The sequence below is a fragment of the Cyrtonyx montezumae genome, unplaced genomic scaffold (genome assembly GCF_038088225.1).
Source record: "Cyrtonyx montezumae isolate F1298 unplaced genomic scaffold, pur_monq_1.0 scaffold_17, whole genome shotgun sequence".
NCBI lineage: Eukaryota > Metazoa > Chordata > Aves > Galliformes > Odontophoridae > Cyrtonyx > Cyrtonyx montezumae.
In genome coordinates, this window is record NW_027071903.1 from 35,193,337 (window position 1) to 35,214,950 (window position 21,614).

General features: G+C 52.0%; 1 protein-coding gene across 2 annotated transcripts in view; it reads left to right on the top strand.

The window, feature by feature from the left end:
• The window catches only part of GLCE (glucuronic acid epimerase), a 29,802-nt gene extending 8,188 nt beyond the window's left edge, over positions 1 to 21,614 (top strand). Inside the window, exons 1-4 of one of the 2 annotated variants that reach the window (XM_065734111.1) lie at positions 14,359 to 14,416; positions 14,491 to 14,606; positions 17,148 to 17,393; positions 19,672 to 21,614. In XM_065734111.1, coding sequence (XP_065590183.1) covers positions 14,543 to 14,606; positions 17,148 to 17,393; positions 19,672 to 20,696 — 1,335 coding nt within the window. In that variant the 5' untranslated portion in view covers positions 14,359 to 14,416; positions 14,491 to 14,542 and the 3' untranslated portion in view covers positions 20,697 to 21,614. Of the gene's footprint in view, positions 1 to 14,046; positions 14,607 to 17,147; positions 17,394 to 19,671 lie in introns of those variants that run through there. The other variant, XM_065734110.1, reaches the window with a different exon arrangement.

Below are 21,614 nucleotides of genomic sequence, written 5' to 3' on the forward strand. Positions count from 1 at the left end.
AGATTGCCCTGAAACAGGCACTGTTTTTGCTTGCTCTAAATAGCAGCTTTGCACTGCAGTGCAGACAGGAGGAGCACACACGATGGGGCTGAACAATGGTGATGCCAGTGCCTGGAGATGGGTTTGCGTCGAGGGGCTCTGCAGCTGCTCAGCGTGGGTGCACGGGCTGCTTCCTCCTATAGAGCCCCCAAACCTTCGTTGATGGCTTTTTGTTGATGCGCGTTGATCTGTATGGCGTTAACGTGGCTTTGTCGCGTGTGGGTTCAGACAGCCCAGAATTGTTTGATGAATACAAACGCTGGCCTCACACCGAGCAGTTAATTAAATGCTATGGCTCTAACCACCTCATTTAAATTGAGAAGTGCTCTTAACAAATGACCTAAGTGGGGTTCTGCACGCTGAGGACACCAGGGCACCCCCTGCAATCCCCGGCCCTGGGTAGCATCCCTGACCTGGCCCTGGGTAGCACCCTATAGCCCAGCATGGGGTTGCTGTGCTGTCCTATTGTCCCTGTGCTCTCAGCAGAGGGATGTGTGTGTGTTCAGAGCAGGAGCAGTGCTGGTGAGGTGCGTAGGAAGGGCAGGAGTTCTCATCGTGGGCTCTGTGGCTCTTTCAAGCGTTGGGACTGAACTGTGGGACTCAAACACATTGGGATCTTGGCTCAGATGGGGAAATGAGGAAGTGCAGCTGGGAGAAGGAATTGCACTCTGTGTCTGTAGGCATGGTGCGGTGTCAGGAATGCACGACAGCTGGGAGAGGAGTGGGATTTCTTTTTTCCTCTTGATGATCTTGGCCTTTGCAAGCAGCTCAGAGCTCTGTCCTGTAGGTAGGAAGAACAGCATTCAGACAGCTGTCCCGTGTGCCCGTTCTGCCCCTGGCCCTGTTTGTGGTGGTCCTGGTGGAGCTGGCAGCGCCCGGCGCTCGGTCCCTGTGCCGGATGCACCGCGAGGATTTCTCAGTGCTGGAGCTGTGCCCTCCTCCTGCTGTGTGCTGTGAGCTCTGCCAGGCTCATCTCGCCTTCCTGCCAAGGGAACTGGGGGTGCACCTGCTTGGCTGCTCCTTTAGGCGCTCTCTTGGGTGTATTTCCAGGCTCTGCAGCTGTTGTTCCCACAAGCCAGGGGCGGATGGGAGCAGGGCTTGGCTGCAGCTGTGCTGCTGGGGATGCTTCCTGCCCAGCCCTGGGTACGGTGTGGGGATGGGGTCTGCCCCACGTGCTGTGGGGTTTTAGCTGTGTTTTAGAGAGGAGTTGTTGCAGATGCGTAGATAGGGAAATAGCAGGTGTGCATGCACAAAGAGCAAACCACCTTTGTGTCACCTCCAGTGGACACATTGCATGCTTGGATTTCTTTCAAAGGCAAAGATACAGAACCCTTAGAGTCGGGAGGGACCTCTGAGGGCCACCTAGTCCTGATGCACGGGGGTAAGGGCAGAATCTTCTGAATGGGTTTGGCTTGGGCAGAGCTCAACCTGTGCAGTGCTGGAGCCCGCTGTGCTCGGGGGATGTCTACGGGACAGCCCCAGACCCGCGCCCGAGGAGCTCAGGAGGAGGAATCTGCAGGTGCAGAAGGATACCGGGATGAGAGGAGGGCAGGGTGGTGAAGGAGCAGCCCCAGGAGGCAGCCAGCCCCTCCGTTTCTTGCCTGGATGTTGTTCCCATACGGGGAGAGTGCAAAGCCTGGGAGATGTCTCCTTAAAGACAGCGTGCTGAAGGATTGAATAACGAAAGCGTGTCTCCTGGGGAAGCCGAGCGCAGCTTCGTGCTGGGTGCAGCGTGGAAACGCTGCTCAGTATTTAAAAATAGATGTTGTGTGCACAGTGGGTCTCCTCCTCTGGAGCCTGGCTGTACGGGAAAGGCACGCAGGGCTTTGTTGGTCGGGATTTTTGCCTTTGTTTGCTTCCATTTGGAAGTAAGTGGCAAGAAAATGAGCGTTTCGTCACAAAGGTGTTTTTTGAGGCTGAGCATTTATATTTTATTCGTTTTCGGGTTCGGAGAGGAGATGGTTGCTTTTCGGTCCAGGTGTGTATCAGATGCTTTTTCTAATCAGGAAGAAAAGACTTCGGGGGCCCGGAGCGAGTGGGGCTCGCTTATAGAGGAGGGTAATCCTTTTAGAGCAGCGCTGCTTCGAGGCTGACTCCAACAGAAGAGTTCTTGTTGGATTTCAGGCTGGGGTTGGGGCGGGAGCTCAGAGGAGCGTAATTCAACACGTTTGCCATCTCCAAGTTGAGGAAGGGCAGAGCTCATGGGAGTGCCGCTGTAGGAGTTAATGACACGGCATTTCTGCCGTCCTGATTCCCACTTAATCCGCCCGCGTTTGGGATGCTGTGTCCGTGACATCCCAGTGGTGATTTACAGCAAGTTTTGGCCACGTTCCGGAGTGCCGTGCAAAGCCTTCCAGCCTCAGTGGCACTGCACCCATCGGCTCCGGCTGGGAAATACACAGAAGTAATAAAGAGGATGTGAGGGGGGGGAGGGGGGGGGAAACCTTTGCAAATATTTTTGGGGCCGGTGTGTGCCAGAAATAAAGCACCATGTCACAGCTTGGTTGGTTGCATCTCCCGTGGATGGCCCTTCAGGATCGCAGAGCTGCTCGGATGCTGCCAGCTGCGGTCCTGCAAGGTTGGGCTCTGACTTGTGCTGTGTTGTCAGCTGCTCCGTTCGTGTTCTTCCACCTGTGAGGTTTCTCAAGGGACAGCAGATAAACCCGGGCTCCTTCAGCGTGGGCTTTGGCTTGGGATGGTTCTGCTGAAGGAGCTGCAGGGATTTGCTGTCTGATCGGGGCGGGTTGAGAGCAGCTGAGGTCCTGTGCTGCTGCCTGGGGGAAGTGACAGTGCTGCTCTCGATCCTTCAGTGATTCTGCATGTCAAGAGCTGAGCCTTGAGATGCAGAGCAGGCAGGGCTGAGTAAGAGGATTTCTGCGGATAGAGGAGGAAATTCAGCTCCAGCAGCTGGTGCAGATCCTGAAGTGCTTCCATTTTTCCTCTTTTTTTTTTTGTTTTGTTTTTCGTTTTCTTTTCCCCTCCACATCTCCCCCCATGGGAGATCAGAGAAGGAAATCCCTTTAAATCACCAATCCCTCCTTTTTTTTTTTTTATTTTTTATTTTTTTGAAGTCAAAAACAAACCTGAGCTGCGTTGGAAGTCGGAGATTTCCCTTTGCTGAAGGTAAGCAAGGAGCCCACCCGTGCTCCGTGGCCGCGTGTGTCTGCTGCCTGCTGGTTAAGCTCTCCTTGCAGCCGTGGGAGGCACGAGCTGTGCTGGCTGCAGGCACTCAGCCCACCCCGAGCTCTGCTACGCTGCTGCTGGGCTCCAGGGCACCTCAGTGCAGCTTCTCTCCTCTCCATCTGGACGGTGAGTGTGCTTGGGACCTCATGTGGGGCTCAGAACCCTTGGGGCAGCTCTGGGTGCTGGAAGGGGAAATGTAGGCAGCCCTGGGGCTGTTGCCATGGGATGCATCAGTGACTGAGTGGCAGCGTGCGTAAACACCGCTGTAAATGATGGAGGGGAAGGTGGTGCGTGAGAGCGGGGCTGCACTGCCAGCCTGACCACTTGCTTTATGTGAGAAATATGCTAATTGCCTGCTTTGCTGTGCTGTGCAATTAGCCACGCTGCACGGGCTCTGAGAGCGCCGGCTCTGAGAGCAGGAGAGCGGGTTTTAACCTGTTGTGCAGACCTGGATGTTTGGGATGCCGCACAAAACTCAGATGTTGAGCTGAAGCTGGACTGTCCCTGACTTTTCAGAAGCAGAAGTTTCTCCCGGAGTTGAATTTGAGCGATTTGTTTATCTATTTGGATAATGTGTTCATTTATTTGGACAGCTTCTTCGTTGGTTATGATACATCTCAGCGTGCGCAACCGTAGGAGACCCAGTTCAAAAGAAACAAATTGGGGCTGGGAAACCTTCCTGGGATTTCCCCCCTCCGTGTCACAGCTGAGAGATAAAAGCTCCTTTGCAGCTGAGAAGTGATTTCAAAGCATTTTGCAATGATTAAAAGGAACTTGAGGCTTCTGCCCAGTAATTAATCCATGCTGGTGAGGTGCGTGTCAGCAGTGCTGGGCCTGCTCTGCACTGGGTCCCTCGAGGAGTTTTCAAGCTGTTCCTTGCAATGTTTGTCAGCCCGTGCTGCAGCACTGCCCTGGGATGGTCTGACTTGTCCAGCTCATCACCTCGCCAGCCCTTCTCCAGCTTAACTGATTGCAGAGCATGCTTTTTATTAACGTCGAGGCAGTAGAATCAGAGAGCATGCTCCTGGTTAGGAGGGGAATAAAGTTTTGCTGCCAGCTTTTAAATCTATATCCTCCTAAATGGGCTTAGCAATCTGCTGATGCGAGCATCACGAGTTGAGAATTGAGTAAATATATATTTAAAGTGAATTTTTATTATTATTTTTTTTTTAGGATGAAAGTAGTTAAAGATGTGAATGGTGAGGGGTGGATGAAATTAAGCAGGAGAAGCACTGATGGCAATCTGCAAAGCTTTAATGTGTTAATGGAGCTGGGCATTATGCATATTTAGCAGCAGCCTGGTTTGGATCCTGGGGAAGGAGCAGAGGTATTGTGACTGCTGTCGTGATGCTGTTCTCCTGTAAGTGATGGCTGGGATGGCACAGGGCTTTGAAGGAGATGCTGACAGTTGTTTTGCTGCTGCTGGAACTGCATCAGCTGTAATTGCCCCCAAGTTTGGTATTGGTTCAGAAAAAACCAGGGTGGGCTAAAGAACAATGTTTGTAACATCTCCCAGCTTCACATTGGCCTTATTTTGCCTTTGTGAATTATTCAGTTATTCAAGGCTGCTGTGGTGCTGTATTTAATATGTTTTAAATGACATTGAATCCGTTAATATGATGGAGGAGAAGAGCTGGGTGGACTAATAATTAATCCGCGGGGGGAAGAGCAGGAGAAAAGCTATTGCTGTGGATGCAACAGCTTGTTTGGTGTAAGCAGGCAGCATCCAGCATCCCCTGAGCACGGCTGTGGCCCACCTGGCCCAGGAGCTGTGCCCTGACCCAGCTGGAATGGGAATGCATGGGCTCTCAGTGTGCTGTGAGTGAGTGATCCAGGTTTTATGGCTTATTATTTCTGCCTTGTCTTAATTAAGACCCCAGCTAATTCCTAACAAGCAGCGTGTGGACAGGCTCTTGTTTCAGAAGGTTCTCCATAATGCAGGTCTGAATGGGGCACACCATCCCACGAGCATCGTGGAGCTGCTGAGCCTGGAGCTGCTTACCTGGTGGCATGAGAGTTGGCTGCTAGCTGTTAATTGCCTCTTACATTAATTCCCTTGCTGGAAATAGAAGCTGCAGCTTTCCCTTCTCCTCCTTACTGCATGAACATGGTGGTACATGGCTGCCTGGTGGTTTCCCAGTGGTTATCCCATGGAGGTGACGTGGGCAGTGCCCCAGGGGCTGTGTCCAAGCACACGGTTCTGCAGCTGCTGTGGAAGTGCCACATCCCCATATTTTATTACCCTGATGTAGGGGTTGGTTTCTCCAAGCAGAGGGCAAGAAGGCAGTTTGTTTGATTTGTGTTGGGGTCTCTGAGCACGTCTCGATGGCAAGGCTTAGCATTAATGGAGCAAAAGGACCACATAGGAACAGCACAGGGGAGAAGAGGATGCCTTCTCCTGGGTGTTCCTGGTGCTGGGGAGAAGGGAGGGCATCCATCTGTCTTCTCCCTGGCCAGGCACACACGAGACCTGACAGGAGTGGCAGCCTGCCTTGCTGGCACTGCGAGGACATCTTGACACAAGGTACCTTAGTAATTTGTTTCATTACGAGGCTTCCATTAGCACCAGCTAATTACGTGGGCCACGTTGGGTTTGAGTTGCAATTACACTGACCGATGGACAATAATCAGCCTTAACACACTTCTTCTGCGTGTAGGAAATGCTTAATTGCTCGCTGCTATTTTTTGTTTTGATGAAGATGTTGCCACTTTCCCTAATTGGGTTTCCCATCTTCTGCAAGTGCCTCCGTGGAGCCCACAGCTGCTCCAGCCGCAGGGTGCAGCCTCTCTCCTCTTCATGCACTGACTTCGTGCCATTGCTAATGGCATCTTGCTCTCAAGCAAGTACTCTTCAACAGTGGCAAATGCTCACGGTGCGCGATGTGCTGACACAAATGTCTGATATTTGAGTATTGCTTTTGTTCACGTGTGCATCGAAGCTGCTCGCAGTGAACGGAGCTGTGCTGTCTGTGCAGGCTGCTGTGCAGCACACACTGCTGAATGTGTTGGGCGTGAAAAGGTATCATCAGCAGAACTATTGTTGGTGCCCATGCTCACTGAATGGCTGTGTGTCTGGGAATCGTTGGCAGCACCATCTCTGGTTGCTCATTGGAGAACCACTTGTGAGGGGATGATGCTGGCAACGCTGTGTTTGGGAATGGTGGGGCTGGGATTAATAGCACTGAGGTTTTAAAGCAGCTCCAACGCAGCCATAAATCCCCTGCCAGCACTGAGTGCTGTACAGTTAACAGGTGTATGGTTAACAGAATGAGCAGTTCACATAGTACGGTAGTCAGGATGCGTACCAAGAAAGATTATTGCAGTGGAAGGGAATAATTGAAAATAGATGGAAAGTTTACCTGTGTCCTAAGCTCACTCCAAAGGGAATGATCTCCAGAAAGAGATCCTTCCCCAGTGGTGGTCAGCCCTTAAATGAGGTCTAGGAGAGGTGGAGGCAGGCTCCACCCTTTCTGGTCACACAGGTGCATTGCCTGCAGATGCTCAGTGAGGCTTCAAGGCCAGCTCAGGCTGGCTTTCCTCGTGTTGGAGCTCAATCCAACATCTGAACTGCAAAGCTGTCTGTGATTTCTCAATACGTGAACCCTCTGAGTGAGCATTCATCAAGCAGAGGTTTCCTTAGGCTTCTTCAAGGGAGGTTTCATTCTGAGTGTGTTTCCCAGGAGTGAACGATAGCATTTCCTTGTAGGCTTTGTCTGTGGTAGTGTGGGATGCAGCTGGTGGTGCTGGTCGGGCCAAGGCCTGCAAATATTCTGCTCTTAGTTTAAAACCCAAAGCCTACATATGCTCGTGTAAGGTTGTGGGGGTTTGTGTTGAGGTGAGAAGATAAGGAATTGCTTCTGCAAAATGTGCTCCTCCTTGATTCAACTATACGATGTTTCCAGAGGAATCCCAGTCAAAATATTCCGGATCAGAAGGTTTAGTTTGGGTTAGGGATTAATTTCTCTATTTGTGTGTGCAGAACAGAGTTGGGGGTGGGGGGGAGGGAGGGCAGAGCTCCTTGGGTGACCCATAGCGTGCTCTGTTCAGCTCAGCTGAACAGCTCTTGTTTGGGACTTGAGCTCTTTCTGTGCAAGTGGATGAGAGTCACGCAGAGCTGATGGAGAACGGCCTCTGCGTGGGCTGCCTTGGTGCCCCAGGGCCCCGGACAGCACTTCTTGCCATTGGAAAACACGTGGTCTTGGAAGAAGAAAGCGTGGGTTGAGTCATATCCAATCTGCTGCAAGTCATGCTCGAAAGGTCAAGTGTGCTGGTCTGTAGCTAAGCATCGGAGTGTCCTTGGGATTGAGTTCATGTTCAGAGTGATCGTGAAAGGCTTTTGGTTTTTGTGGTCTTCTTGCTTGCATTGTTTTGGAGCTGCTTTGTAATGAAGGAGTTCTGAATTGTATTGGGCTCTGAAAGCTTCGAGTTTGCTTTGCTTCTCCCAAGAATAGCAAACTTGATTGCATCCTTCCTGTTTGTTCCTTCGTACTCTGGGAAGAGCTCCTTGCGTTGCTACCACAGGCCCCATCGCTGCGTACCTTTGTGGGGGAGGAAGAATTGGACTTGTTGATGTTTCACTTAAAATAGGAAAAAAAACAAAGCCAACAAAACCCAACTCCTACTTCTGCAGAGCAGAAGCTGCTTTGGAAAAAAAAAACAGGTAAACAGCAACAGGAACAAATGTACAAAGTGGTGATGGCTTAACCTGCGTTGGAAGAGAGTGTGTGTGTGTGTGCCAGCACAGATCCATCCATTCCTCAGTGTGAGGGGGAGGGATGCTGATACGAGGTGGGTTTGCTGAGTAGAAGAGCAGAGAGGTGATGTCGAGAGCATTAAGGTTGGGCTGCAGCTTTCTGCTCCGTAGGCTTGAAGGAGCTTGGGAGAAAGGCTGAGCGTCCTGTTGGAGGATGTGAATCCAACGTGGCACAGCAGGAAGAGCAGCCAGTGCCTGTTTTGCTGGTGCAGCAGGTCTGTGGATGGCTCCTCTGGGTCGGCATCGACTGCAGATCCACTTTTGGAGCAGAATGCTGTGTCTTCATAAAGCCTGTCCTTGCTTGGGTGTAAGAAATTGTGGTCAGGATGTCTTCAGTCCCATGGTTCGTTCCAAAGGTTGAGCAGTCTCATCAGCAAGACTTGTGGTCTTGGGATGTCTTGGGATATCTGTGTAACTTGTGATTTCTGGGCTTTAAGAGCCACATTTATTGCTGTAACTCAGCCGGTCCAGTACTTGTTACTGCACAGAGCGATGCTGTGATGCGAGAACGGCGAGTGGGGCTCTGAGTGCAGGCACAGAGCTGCCCCTCGTCCTGAACTTCAGCACAAGCCTCTCACTGCACGTGCAAGTTGCACAGCCCTTGTTCCTGTCCCTGTGGGGGTGACTTCACCCCTTCCACAAGGGATGCCACAACCCAATGCAATGGGATGGGTGCAGCTGCTGGAACCCATGCTGGGAGCTCGGGGGTCTGCAGGAGAGCAGAATCCCGGAGGGACATGGGCAGTCTCAGCAGTTGCTCTGACCTTTCTCTTTGCTGCTGATTTCTGTGTGTGTGTGGTGGCTGTTGGACAGCAATCACCTTCAGTATTAAATAATGCAAATAAACCCGTGGCTGTCAGTGCTGTGCAGGATGACTCGCAGCTGGAGCACTTCGCTACCGAGCTCCTTTCAGCTTGCTTTTACATCATTTCTAATTTTACTCTGCCCTCCTTTTTCATCGGCTCTTCTAAGGAGCTGAAGTAGAAAGGATTTTTTTTAATTTTTTTTTAAGTAACTAAAAGGATCTCTCTCTCCTATGCCTTATTACATGCTATCTGCATTCATGAGCTGCGTTTCGGAAACCAGAACTGAAGTTACCGTGGTGCAGTACGTAGAAGCTGGCTCTGCCTTTGCTGTGAGCTTCAATGAAAGCAGCATCTGGGTGTTAACTATGGCTCCCTGTACCAGCGCTGGGCCAGGTCTGAATAGGAAAAACAGGAGAAAACCTGGAGCCAGAAGGTTTGCAAGCACGTGGGATGGGGTTAATGGCAGTCTGAATGCAAGCTGTGGGGTCAGAGGGATAGTGATAGGAGGATGGTTGGACTAGATGATCTTGTAGGTCCTTTCCAACCTTATGAACCTATGAACCTAGAGTTCAGAGCTATGGGCTGGAGTTCTGCGGCCCCAAGTGTGGTATCTTTCTGGGGGGCTGGGCCCAGAACAAAGGACCTGTGCTTGCTCCTATGGGACAGCATGGGAGCACTCAGGAGGGGCCAGGAAGCAGTTGAAGCTTCTGAAGCTCAGATTGCCTGTGAGCATCTCCTTGTTGAAGTTTTCCGGTGCGTTTTGTTGCGTAGCTCATTTCTTTTGGAAGTAGTTAATTTTCTGCAGCCTTCAATTCAGCAGCTTCCCTCTGTAGCTCTGCCTGAGGATCCATCTGTGTGGTGCTGGCGTTTGCAGTGCAATGAAAACGGGGCACTTTCAGCCAGCTTCTGTAATTTAGCAGATAAATAAAAGATGTTCTGTAAAGCACTGTGCTCCTTAACCTCTGCTTTTTGCATGGGGAAAGAAGTAGCTTTGAAATATGTAGGAGTGTGAATGTGAATGCTTGGTGCTGATAGCAAACAGTGCAGCAAAGCAGCGGGTTTGGAGTTTGCAGGAGCCTGGAGAGCTCCTCAGAGCCATGCATGGGGATGCTGCGTGCAAGCAAGCGTGCCAGATCCTTGCCAGATGTCTGAGCTGTTGTTTGGAGCATGCTCTATGCTGAATTCTTGTAGGCATTGTCACGAGCTGGCAGCAGAAGTGCCTGCATCTCTCTGCTCTGTGGCTCTGTTGTTTGTGCAGTGCTGGTGGGAAAGGAAATGTGGGTCCCTGTGGTACTTCCAGCTGGAGCATCCCAGAAAGATGTCGTGTGGGACAACTGGAGCTGCAGGACGTACTGCTGGTGTTTGTGGAGTTGTGTGGCATTGCAACGTTCCTGATGAGGCAGGAGCAGCCCTGGGAAGATGTGAAATGCTGCTGAGAAGACTCATTGTGATCCTAACTCCTGTGTTTCGCTGATGGGAGCAGCAGCAGTGCAGCCAGGCTGCTCCTCAGGGCTGTCAGAGGTTCTCATGGTTCTGATGTTGCCCTCATTTCTCAAAAGCAAGGAGAGCGATGCTTGGGGCTTTGTATTTTAGTTCCCTCCTCGTGGCTTTGCAATAGAAACAGGTAAATGTGTGAGGGGTCTGGGTGAGTTCCCACCCAGCTGAGGGCAGCTGACACCGGGCCAGGCTTGTGTGCTCCTGTCCCCTGCTGCTGTGACATCCCTGCGTTCAGCTCAGATTGTAGCTGTGCTGCCCTTCCTTTTCTACTATGGAAGTAGAAATCCTTTTCTATCTATCCCTTTCTACTCTTTTTCTTCTACTTTTCTATACTATGGAAGCTGGTTTGGGGGACAAAATCGTGTTAATCAAGGCAGGGTTGGTACTCTGGTAAAACCACGTGGCTTATTAATGTTATAAACGAGAGGTGGAACTATGCTCTGAGGCTCTTGCATTATTCAGGTGGCTGAGTGCAGCGCACAGCTTGGCACCAGGGCTGGGGCATCCATCCCACCCTTGCACCAGGCAGCACTGCCCCTTACAGTGGGGCTGGTGGAAGGAGAGGACCTCACCTGCGTGCTTTGGTGTTGGATCTCACATTGCTCCCAGTGCCTGAATGGAAGGGGACTGATGAAACAGCTCTATCGTGAGCTTCATTAACCTGTGTGCTAAAGGTGCAATACTTAATAGCTCAGAAAGAGGTGTTACAATGCGTGGCACACACCAGTCACTCCACTGGAGTTTTCAGCAGTGCCCTGTGGCACATTTACTGGAAGAACAAAGCCTTGGTTGCTTTGGTGGGACTGACCCGTGCAACACACGCAGAGCACTTGTGCAAAGAAACGCCGCCGAGCACGACCACCACCAACAGAGCCCTAACGTGAGTGCACCTGGTGCTGAAATGAGATGCAAATCTCAGTTTCTGCCAAACGGTCCCGTGGGTTTCTGTTGGTGCTGTGCCTTTGTGAAGCACTGCTGCACAGCAGTAGGCATTTCTCCTGCTGCTTCGTGGCTGTGCTGGTACAAAAGGAGCTCCGTTAGGCTCTGGTTGCACTGGGAAGATGTGGGGTGGACCTCTGGCCTGCAGTTTCTTCTCTCTGTATGCAGGATCCTTCCTGCCCAGCAATCCAGGGAGGATTAGACAGCAAATCTGTGCTGAAGAGCCAGTGGAGGGGCTGTTAAGCTGCACTCAGCTCATTTGTTTGCACGGTGCTGTGATTTTTCTCACGCTTAAGGGAAAAAAAGCCATCCTGACAGCGCATCCAAACGCTAACTGAAGATGTGCTCTGTCCAAAAAGCATAAAGGAAGTATCAGGAGCAAGGCTTGCCTATTCCAACCAGTTGCCCGGGCTAATACTGAGATAAATGGTGCAATCAGAACATCTGCAGGGGGCTTCCTTGGTGTGTGGCACCTTTGGGTCCCATGCTTTGCAGCAGCAGCCGATGGGAGATGCAGCTCTGGGCAATGCAGAGCTGTCTCCAGTTGGAGCCTTTCATCGGTGTCTCCCTTGGAGGCAGAAGAAAGCTTTGGCAAAGGGGCAGAAGTTTTGATAGAATGGTTTTCTGCCTTTTTTTTTTTTGTTGTTTTGTTATATAACACCAATGACAAAACTCGATGGCATTTCATTCCAGGAAACGTGGGGAAAAACAGGCTGAGCCTCGCACGCGGCCGGGTGTGCTTTTAGATCAGGGTGTGCATTGAAGTTGTGCTCTCTCTTCTTTGAACACCAGGTTGAACGTGGTGCAGATTGGCAGCTCTGTCGGCGTTTTTTCTCTCTGTACTCAGCAGCTCCCAGGCTTCAAAGCCAAGAGGTGGCTTATCACGGAGGAGCAGGATCCCTGCTCCTTGCTGGGAGCAGTGCTGCGTGTCCCATTCGTCTGCAGCTCAGTCCCTTCTGATCCTTGTTTAAGCACAGAGAATTTCCATGGGAGTGCCCTAAACTGCTGCCAGCAGCGTGGGCTGGGGAAGTTGCTGCAGGGTTTGTTTTTCTGAGTCTTCCTCAGCTCCTCTGGGGCTGGGCTGTTGGCTTGTGGCTTGCTGGTCCTGTTTGTTAAATGCTGTCTGTACAGCGTGAGCAGAAATAGAAGTGAGGGCTGCATGCCTACCTGCCCTTGGCACACCTGACCTTCCCATAGCAGCTTAATGCAGGAGGAGGAATTGCGTTGTGCAGCATGGGGCAGTGGGAAGGAGGGCTTCCTGCTAGAAATAATAAGCGAGCTATTTTGTCTCTCTTTGGAAAGTAGTTCATAAAGGCTCAGTATCACTGCAGCTCGTGCTGTGCTGGAGCTGAGCATCAGCATCTCCCATTTGGGGTCTGCAAAGCTGCATGCCCCATCCCTCTTCCTCTCTGCAGCTGGGGTTTTGCGTGTGTGCTCGCAGAGCAGGACCATGCTGAGCTAAAAGTGCTTTGAGGCAGCACAGCCAGGGCCTGTGCACAGCTGGGGGATCACACGTGGGTCTGTCTGAAAACAAGTCGTGCCCATGGGGTAATGGGTGTGGGAGAAACATGGTGGTGATGTTCCCCTTCCCTCTGTCCATCCCCTGCTAATCCAGATGGGTTAATTAATGTGAAGTATTATAGGTAGGGGTCAGAAGTGTCATTCTCCGTTCAAAAGTGAATTATCCCTGTGTGTAAAGAGAGCAGAGTGTGTTTGTTGAGGTCATCCTGAAAGCATCGTCACTAAAAACCATCTGCTGATGCAGAAAATTGGATTTATTCTTATGCTAGCGATTCCATAAAAATACAATGAGATATAAATTTATGCCCTCTAAAAGCTCACAGCAAACTGGGCTTTTGGTAGATAAGACACTTATCTTTTAAAGTCCAGCTTTAACTGACCAGATGGTGCTTACAGTGTAGGAGCATAGAACTGGTGAGATGTGATTGATTATTTCCATATGAAAATAAAAATAAATAAATAAATAAAAGGCAATTTCGGCTGGTTGGAACTATTGCCAGGCTCCAGGCTTTGGTTGTGGGGCTGTTGCATTGGGAATCCTCTCTCGTCGCTCTGGTCGTGGTAGTGGTTTTCTGCTGTGGGTTTTCCCATCTGGATGGGAATGCAATGTGGGGGACAAGAGGAAAGCCTCCTGTCCCTGGTGACTTTCAAGAGGAGGCTGGATCAGGCCCTGGGCAGTCCGGGCTGGCTGTGCTGTCCCTGTGCATTGCAGGGAGTTGGGCTGGATGGCCTTCGGAGATCTCTTCCAGCTCTAAGGAGTCTGTGATTCCAAGTGGCTGAGTGATGCCCTCAGAGAGGGGTCTGGGGGTTTCTATGGGGGTAAACTCAACAGGGAGGGGGGCAGGTGGGTTTGGGAAAGGTTCTGCACCCGAGGACGGTGCCCCAAGCTGCTGGAGCTTGGGGAGCATTGGGGGACTGCTCTCGTTTTAGCTGAGTTTACCTTGGTTTAACTCTTAAGTTGCCCTACATGGAGTCAGGATTTGGGCTTGGCATTCCTCATGGGTCCGTCCCAACCCAGGATATTCTGTGATTGTTAATTTGATCAAGCGTTACTGCTTAGGGAAGTGCTGGAGTCCCCATCCCTGGCAATATTTAAGAGCCATGGCACCAAGGGTTGGGTGACTGGACTCAGAACATCCAATTATGCATCAAGCTCAGAAATAAATCCCACATTATCCATCACACAGGCACACAAAAGCAAGAAGTCCATTGGTTGGAGCTGAGGACCTCGAAGGTCTTTCCCCACCACGCGGTTCTATCGACAGTCCCAATTCAGCTCGGCTGAACAGCTCTCCCTTTGTTTTGCAGGTATGGTGTGAATATGCGTTGCTTGGCAGCCCGGGTCAACTACAAGACTCTGATCATCATCTGTGCTCTCTTCACACTGGTGACGGTGCTGCTGTGGAACAGATGCTCCTCGGATGGGGCCGACCCATTCCCACGAGGTCCAGGTGGCCCCGAGCGCCGCGCGGCCGCCGCCAGCAATGGCCCCGCACGTGATGTGGCCAAGCAGAGCGAGGAGGCATCCCCCCAGGAGCAGCAGAAGGCTCCCCCCATCGTGGGGGGCTTCAACAAAGCCCCCGGGCTGAAGTATGAGGAGATTGACTGTCTGATCAACGACGAGCACACCATCAAAGGGAGGAGGGAAGGCAGCGAGGTCTTCCTGCCGTTCAGCTGGGTAGAGAAATACTTTGAGGTTTATGGGAAAATTGCTCAGTACGATGGTTATGACAGGTTTGAATTCTCTCATAGCTACTCCAAAGTATACACACAGAGAGCACCTTACCACCCGGATGGGGTCTTTATGTCCTTCGAGGGCTACAACGTAGAGGTTCGAGACAGAGTGAAGTGCATAAGTGGCGTTGAAGGTTTGTGCTCCGCGTTTTCCTTTTGAGTTGAAATGCTTCTTAACGTCTGCTGTTGTCATTTGAGATGCAGAGTGCTCCTGATTTTGTCAGGACAGCGTGGGTAGCAGTCCAATGACTCTGAGAAATCCGGTGCCATCTGCAGCATCTACCAGCTCCACTGGTTGCAGCCATCTCCTGGGGCTGGGATGGGGTACTCCACTGCAGGTGTTGGCTCGGCCACTGCCACTTGCTGTGTCTGTCATGGAGCCAAATTCTCCATCAAACAAGCCAACAAAGCTGCAAACCCATGGGGCTGGCAGAGGAAGACTCTGCTTCCCCGTGTGCAGCACCAGGCTCTGTCTCTGAGCCCAGTGGTGCGAGTGGCAGCTGCTTGGGTTTTTGTCTTTGTGCTCCCCGTGCTTTAACAACATCCTCTTTCCTCATGTGGCCGGGGCAGTGCTCCAGTTCCACCAGTTGAGCCATCCCTTTGTGCTGCTCCAAAAAGCTGACTGTGTTTGGCTCAGCACAGGGTTAGCTCTTGTCCGGGTCCATCCCTGTGCAGACTCTGAGGGTTAGAGGTATGGGAGCTGCCCGTAGGCAGCACTGCATGTGGGTCAGAAAACACAGACAGTGCCCTCTCCTCTGCCCCCACATCCCATTGTGAGAGCTTCTCCCTAACCCACGCAGGTGGGAGGTGAGGTCTTCCCATGTCTTGGCCAAGGTTGGATCCTTTGTGTCTTCTACTGACATCTTTGTTACTGAAGGTGTGAGCACATCCCCGTAGCAGCTACGCATCCTCTGGGTGTGTGCAGGAGGCTGGGAGAGGCTTTCCTTTCCTCTCTCTCCAGCTGACGTACAGCTCAGGAAACAGGCACGTTTTGCACCTGACTCTCTGGTTGTTCCTCTATTGGCCTTGTTTGGTTTTTTGTTTGCAGCAAGTGATTTAAGAGCCGTCCTTGCAAAATGCAGTGCCAGAGCCTGGCTGCTGTAAAGGCAGTGGTTACCAGCAGCCAGCCAGCAGGGCTGAGCAATGCTTGCAGGGGAGGGGTTTGATATTAAAACGCTCTCAGCCAGGTTTAGCTCTCGTCTCGTGTGGTTCCAGCCCTGCAAACACTCACGTTGCTGCATGCTGAAAACCTCGTGCGGTATTTTCACCTTCTCCCTTCCTGCAAGGTTAATGCGTTGTTACATCCTGTGACCTGGAGAACTGAGTCTTGTCATCTCGTATCAATTTCAAGTCCAGCTCTTCCAGCGCATTTCTTTTTCTGCACCTCCCAGTCTCAACGAGTGTGCCCTTTAACTGCAAATGCTTAGCACTAATGAGGGAGCTGCCTTCCAGGAGCAGAGGCAGCACACGAGATTCAAACATTTCCTCTGATGGTTTTCAGGCAGCAGTAAACCATTGCATCCCCATCGCTGATATTTATTAGCAGCGCGGAGCGCAGAAATATGTATGAAAATTTCTCTTTTCCCATCAAGTTTAAGCAATATTTTCACTGTGCCACGTTTCAGGCAAAATTAGTTTCTGAGCTTGACGTGGCCGAAGGGGAGAGCGGTGTGAATGCCAACTTGTTTATTTGCATCTTCCTTCTCACGTGTACACAAAAGCTTGCAGAGCTAAATATGCTGCAAGAGGGTCACGGTGATGTATTCCCACTTTGGATTCTTATTGCAATTGGGAATTTGCTCCAACCAAAGCACAGTTTGGGGGGATCCTGCTTTTCTCCATTCTGTCCTAAGCCTCATGTGTTTGCCTTGTGCTGGAGGTGTGTGTGTGGCAGTTGGGGCAGCTCAGGGTTGGGAGGCTCCTCCCTTAGCACCACAGTGCAGCAATCACACAGCACTTGATTTGAAAAGATATAATGGTGTTAAAGGGATCGTGTGATATGGAATGTCATCCGGGAGCTGAGCAGTGTGGTGAACAGAATGAATAATGCCAAACAGGACTGTAGTTGAGATAATGTACAAATGGTATAGTTAGATTATTGTGATGGAAAGAGGCAATCAAAATAAAGGGAAATACTCACCTGCGTCCTAGGCTTGCAGCAGGAAACAGTCTCCAACAAGAGATCCTTGGTGGTCAGCCCTTAAATGGGGTCTGAGAGAGGTGGAGTCAGACTCCACCCCTCCTGCTCACACAGGTGCATTGCCTTCACCTCTTCTCCTGTGGCTGACTCAGTGCTCACCTCAGGTGATCCATCAGTGGTTCAGGCTGTGATCCTACAGTTCCCATACAAGCAGTCTCTGGGGTTGGGGGGTAGATCTGTTAGGGCATTTTAAATGCACATTCAAATAAGTGTGGTGCGTCAGGAGACAGATGGGAACGTGCAGAGGAGCGTGGTAAGGACTGCTCTGCCCTTCCCCTCTGCTCAGCTCTGACACATGGCGGATCCCAGCATCAATGGGGACAGTTCATTCTGAACGGGACTTCCCTTGAGCCCAGCTGATGGTGAAGCACACTGACACCATCTGCTGGGAGTACATGGAGGGGTGAGGAAGGAGTGGGGGGAGGGGGAGCGTGAACCACGCCCGTGTAACACTGACGTTGTCCCTCTCTCCTAGGTGTGCCCTTATCCACGCAGTGGGGACCTCAGGGCTACTTCTATCCCATCCAGATTGCACAGTACGGGTTGAGTCACTACAGCAAAAACCTGACAGAGAAGCCCCCGCACGTCGAGGTGTACGAAACGGCCGAGGACAAGGACAGGGCCGGGCGGGCCGCCGAGTGGACGGTGCCCAAGGGCTGCTCCCTTTCCACAGTGCTCGATAAAGCCAAGTTCACCAGTGTTAAGCAGTTTGTTGCTCCAGGTGGGTTATCGCAGACAAACAACAGCTAGACTATGGCTGTTCGCTCGCTCAGCTGGTGGCAGGGGGCTCTCCTTCTCCTGGTTCCCCTGGTTTTGTCTGTACGGAGCAGCTTTCCATCCTTAGGTCCTCACCTGAGAATGTCATTGAGTTCCTCTGTGCCTTTTTTCCTGCTGTTTTCTCTCAGTCGCTGCTCTTTGAAACATCCTCATTGTAATGACAAAACACGTGGTTGTATTCAGGGAGGGCAGTGCAGCTCAGCAGAGCGGCAGCACTCCTGTTTCCTGAGCCCGTTTGCTGTCCCAAAGTGGAAGAAAAGCACTTCAGTCCTTTGTGGAGCTGGGAAGGGTCTGGGATGGCAGAGGGGCAGCTTTCAGTTGGAGCAAACTGCTGCTGAGACACTGCATCTCTCTTCGTTGGGATGCTGCTGTTTTTTGCAGCTTTGGAGGGCTGTGCAGACCTCGTTCTGCTTTAATGGGGTTGCCTTAATGAGGCAGTGGGGGGGAGTGCTGCGTGGCCATGTGTAGTTAGTCAGGGGTGGTTTCTTATCCTCTCTACCCCCTCAGGATAACTAAATCAGCTTCTATGTTAGAGTGACTGTATATAGGTGATGAATGTTGTAGTAAGGGAGGAAAAGAAAGCCCCCTATGGGCGGATGGGCAGCAGGAGCTCCCCCAGCAGCTCCTGGTGTTGGTGGCATTGCCACTGAGCCCACGGAGGTGGCCCCACCACGTCCCCATGGCCCTGGCTTTGTAGGGCAGTGTGTGGGCTCTCACTGCCCATTGCACACCACGTCCCTTCTGTTGCCCGCTCTTGACTTTCCCGTGTTCTGCTTCATCCTTATCAGAGGTTTATTTTGAGAAGTGGATTATTTCATGCAGGAGTTTCCTTTGTGCTCAGGCAGGCTCATTAATAAGGACGTAATGTATTTTCCTTCAATCAATACCCATTAGAATTAATGAGTCCATTACTTAAAAAGACGATGAAGTAATTTTCGGTTGGCACCTCGGGCCCAGGTCCCCGGGGACAAGCTGCTGAACACTCTCATGTCTTTGTAGTAAAGAAATACAGGGAGAGGGGAGGCTGAAAGATCTGCTGTGCGTTCCCTCCTCATCCTTTATTGATGGCAGAGTGATGTGCAGGGCTGAAGGCCGCGTTCTGCACCTCATCTGAGATGGCTGTAAGTAATGGATTTATGGGCGCTTGCGGCTGTAGAAAGAGCCATCAGCCTTTAGGTTTCCTTCACTTCTTAAAGCTCCTTTTCCCCTCTTTTCATTCGCTTTGTTACTCCACCAGCAGTTATTGACGTGGAGCTGTGCACGTGTTCAGGGCACAGTGCAGTGGCAGCTGCAATGCACGCGATGCGAAGCGCAGTGGGAGTGGTTGGGAGATGAGGAAGCCCCATTTCATTACAATAATCAAAGCATTGTTTTTTGGTACACGTTGGGAAAGGAAGAAGCACAGATTTAAGGGACAGCTCCTGCAGGGGCCATAGCAGCCTGTCTGTCAGCACTGACAGCTCTGCTCAGAAGCGTCCAGCTTCTGCTTTTGTTTCCACCAAATGAAATCTCCAGTTAGGGAGGGAAGGATGGTTGCTTGTCTGTGTTTTGAACTACTGAGGAGGAGCAGCAACGCAAATGTCGGGTGTTCAGTGTGGTCGGAGGGGAGGCTGGTTCTCCTCTTGTCTTTCTGTGGAAAGCTTGAGGGAAATTTCAGGTTGGATAGGAGGAAAAATGTCTTCTCCAAAAGAGCAGTGCTGCACCAACGCAGGCAGTGGTGGTGGGGGGTCACCATCCCTGGGGAGGTGGCACTGAGGGACGTGGGCTGTGGGGTGGGTTGGGGATCTCAGAGGCCTCTTCCTTGTGATTCTGTGAAACGTTAAGCTCTGTTACCGACCATATTTTTAAGACCATACCCTACCCTACCCCATGTTCCTGCGTGGTGTCCTCCCACCTGAAGGTGCAGTGGGATCCCCCCACGACTTGCTGTGCCTCAGCTTTCCTCTGCCCAAATCCTGCAGTGCTGGCTGGGCCACATGCCCAGCCACACTCAGTGCAGGGCAGCAGTGCGTTGCTGCAGGTGCTCCCCGCCTCGTGGCTTTACTTTTATGCTTAATTAAATAATACATGTACAGAAAGAAGAGGCTGTTTGAATTATTGATCAGCTTGCCTAAAAGCATTTGGGTTTTGCTTGGTTACCTCTGCCTGCTGCGCTCTGTAGATGCCTTAAAAGAAACGAGAGCTTTCCCCACTGAAAAAATGGTTGTGTGTTTGTTTTGCAGAGCACACCGACGGGGTCTCCCTGCAGCTCGGGAACGCCAGAGATTTCATTATTTCTTTCGATCTCAAGTTCGTGACCAATGGGAGCGTTTCCGTGGTGCTGGAGACCACGGAGAAGAACCAGCTGTTCACCGTGCACTACGTCTCCAACACACAGCTCATCGCCTTCAGGGAGCGCGACATCTACTACGGCATCGGGGCCCGCACCGGCTGGAGCACGGTCACGCGGGACCTGGTGACCGACCTGCGCAAGGGCGTGGGGCTGTCCAACACCAAGGCTGTCAAACAGACCAAAATAATGCCCAAGAAGGTGGTGAGGCTGATCGTGAAGGGGAAGGGCTTCCTCGACAACGTCACGATATCGGCCACCGCGCACATGGCGGCTTTCTTCGCGGCCAGCAACTGGCTGCTGAAGAACCAAGACGAGCGGGGCGGCTGGCCCATCATGGTGACCAGGAAGCTGGGGGAAGGCTTCAGGTCCTTGGATCCGGGCTGGTACTCGGCCATGGCGCAGGGCCAGGCCATCTCCACGCTGGTGCGAGCCTACCTGCTGACCAAGGAGCACGCCTTCCTCAGCGCCGCGCTGCGGGCCACCGCGCCCTACAAGCTGCCATCGGAGCAGCACGGGGTGAAGGCCGTGTTCATGAACAGGCACGACTGGTACGAGGAGTACCCCACCTCGCCCAGCTCCTTCGTGCTCAACGGCTTCATGTACTCGCTCATCGGGCTCTACGACCTGAAGGAGACCGCCGGGGAGAAGCTGGGCAAGGAGGCACGGCTGCTGTATGAGCGTGGCATGGAGTCCCTGAAGGCCATGCTGCCGCTCTACGACACCGGCTCCGGAACCATCTACGACCTGCGGCACTTCATGCTGGGCACCGCTCCCAACCTGGCGCGCTGGGACTACCACACCACCCACATCAACCAGCTCCAGCTGCTCAGCACCATCGACGAGGCGCCGATTTTCAAAGAGTTTGTCAGGAGGTGGAAGAGCTACCTGCGGGGCGGCAGGGCGAAGCACAACTAGAGCTGACAACCAAAGCCCTCGTGCCTGCTGGCGGCGAAGGTTCGGGCTCCAGGAGCTCGGCGAGGGGACACCTGCAAAGGTTGCATCCCAAATTTGTACGGACCGTTTCAAAGAAGTGATCCTTAAAACTGCTCTCCTGAAATAATTGCATTCCAGTGTGAAAATCTTCGGGTCTGATGGGCAGGAATGGAGGAACTCCAGCTCGCTCGCTGTCCGTCGCTCTCCACGGTGACGTTACCTGCGCCAAGCAAAACCCACCTGTGATCTGAGCTGGGGGACGATTTTGTTTTTTCCTTTTTGCAGAAAGAATATCTACGGAAGCCATACAGGTCTCTGAAGTGCAGCACTTGCCTGAAAAGCTAGTACGTGGCCTCTTTTAACATGGAGCTATTTGTGTATATGTCGGAGCAGCGTCGCAGGTGGTGTGGTGTAATGCTGTTAACGTGTTATTTCCCTTGTAGCCTGGGTAGTGGACAGCGTAGCTTTTTCGAGGTGTTCCTTTCTGTATGGATTTCTTTCCTTGGGGTGACACGGTCTCTTTAGTTCTCTGTCTGGAGATCCTGTGGCCGTATGGCTTTGCGTCGCACCACGTAAGCACAAGTCGATGGCTGGCGGCCACACCAACCCTCTCCTGGGAGCCAGGCGGACACGGTGTGCCGGCAGCACGGCCCCCCCAGCAGCTGGAGTCCCTTCTCATGGAGCCCGACGTTGTGTTCTGCACTTCTTCATCACATCTGAGAGGTTTCTGGAAGCGTCGGCGACGTCGTTCAGCCGGAGAGCTGGGTTAAACTCGTTTTGAGTGGCGCGTGGGAGCTCTAATTGGAAACGGTGGCCGTTGTCCTATGGGGGTTTTCATTTTTAACCTGCTTCCGAAGAGCCGGCACTTGAAAAAGGGCAGTCAGCCCACAGGGCTCTCCA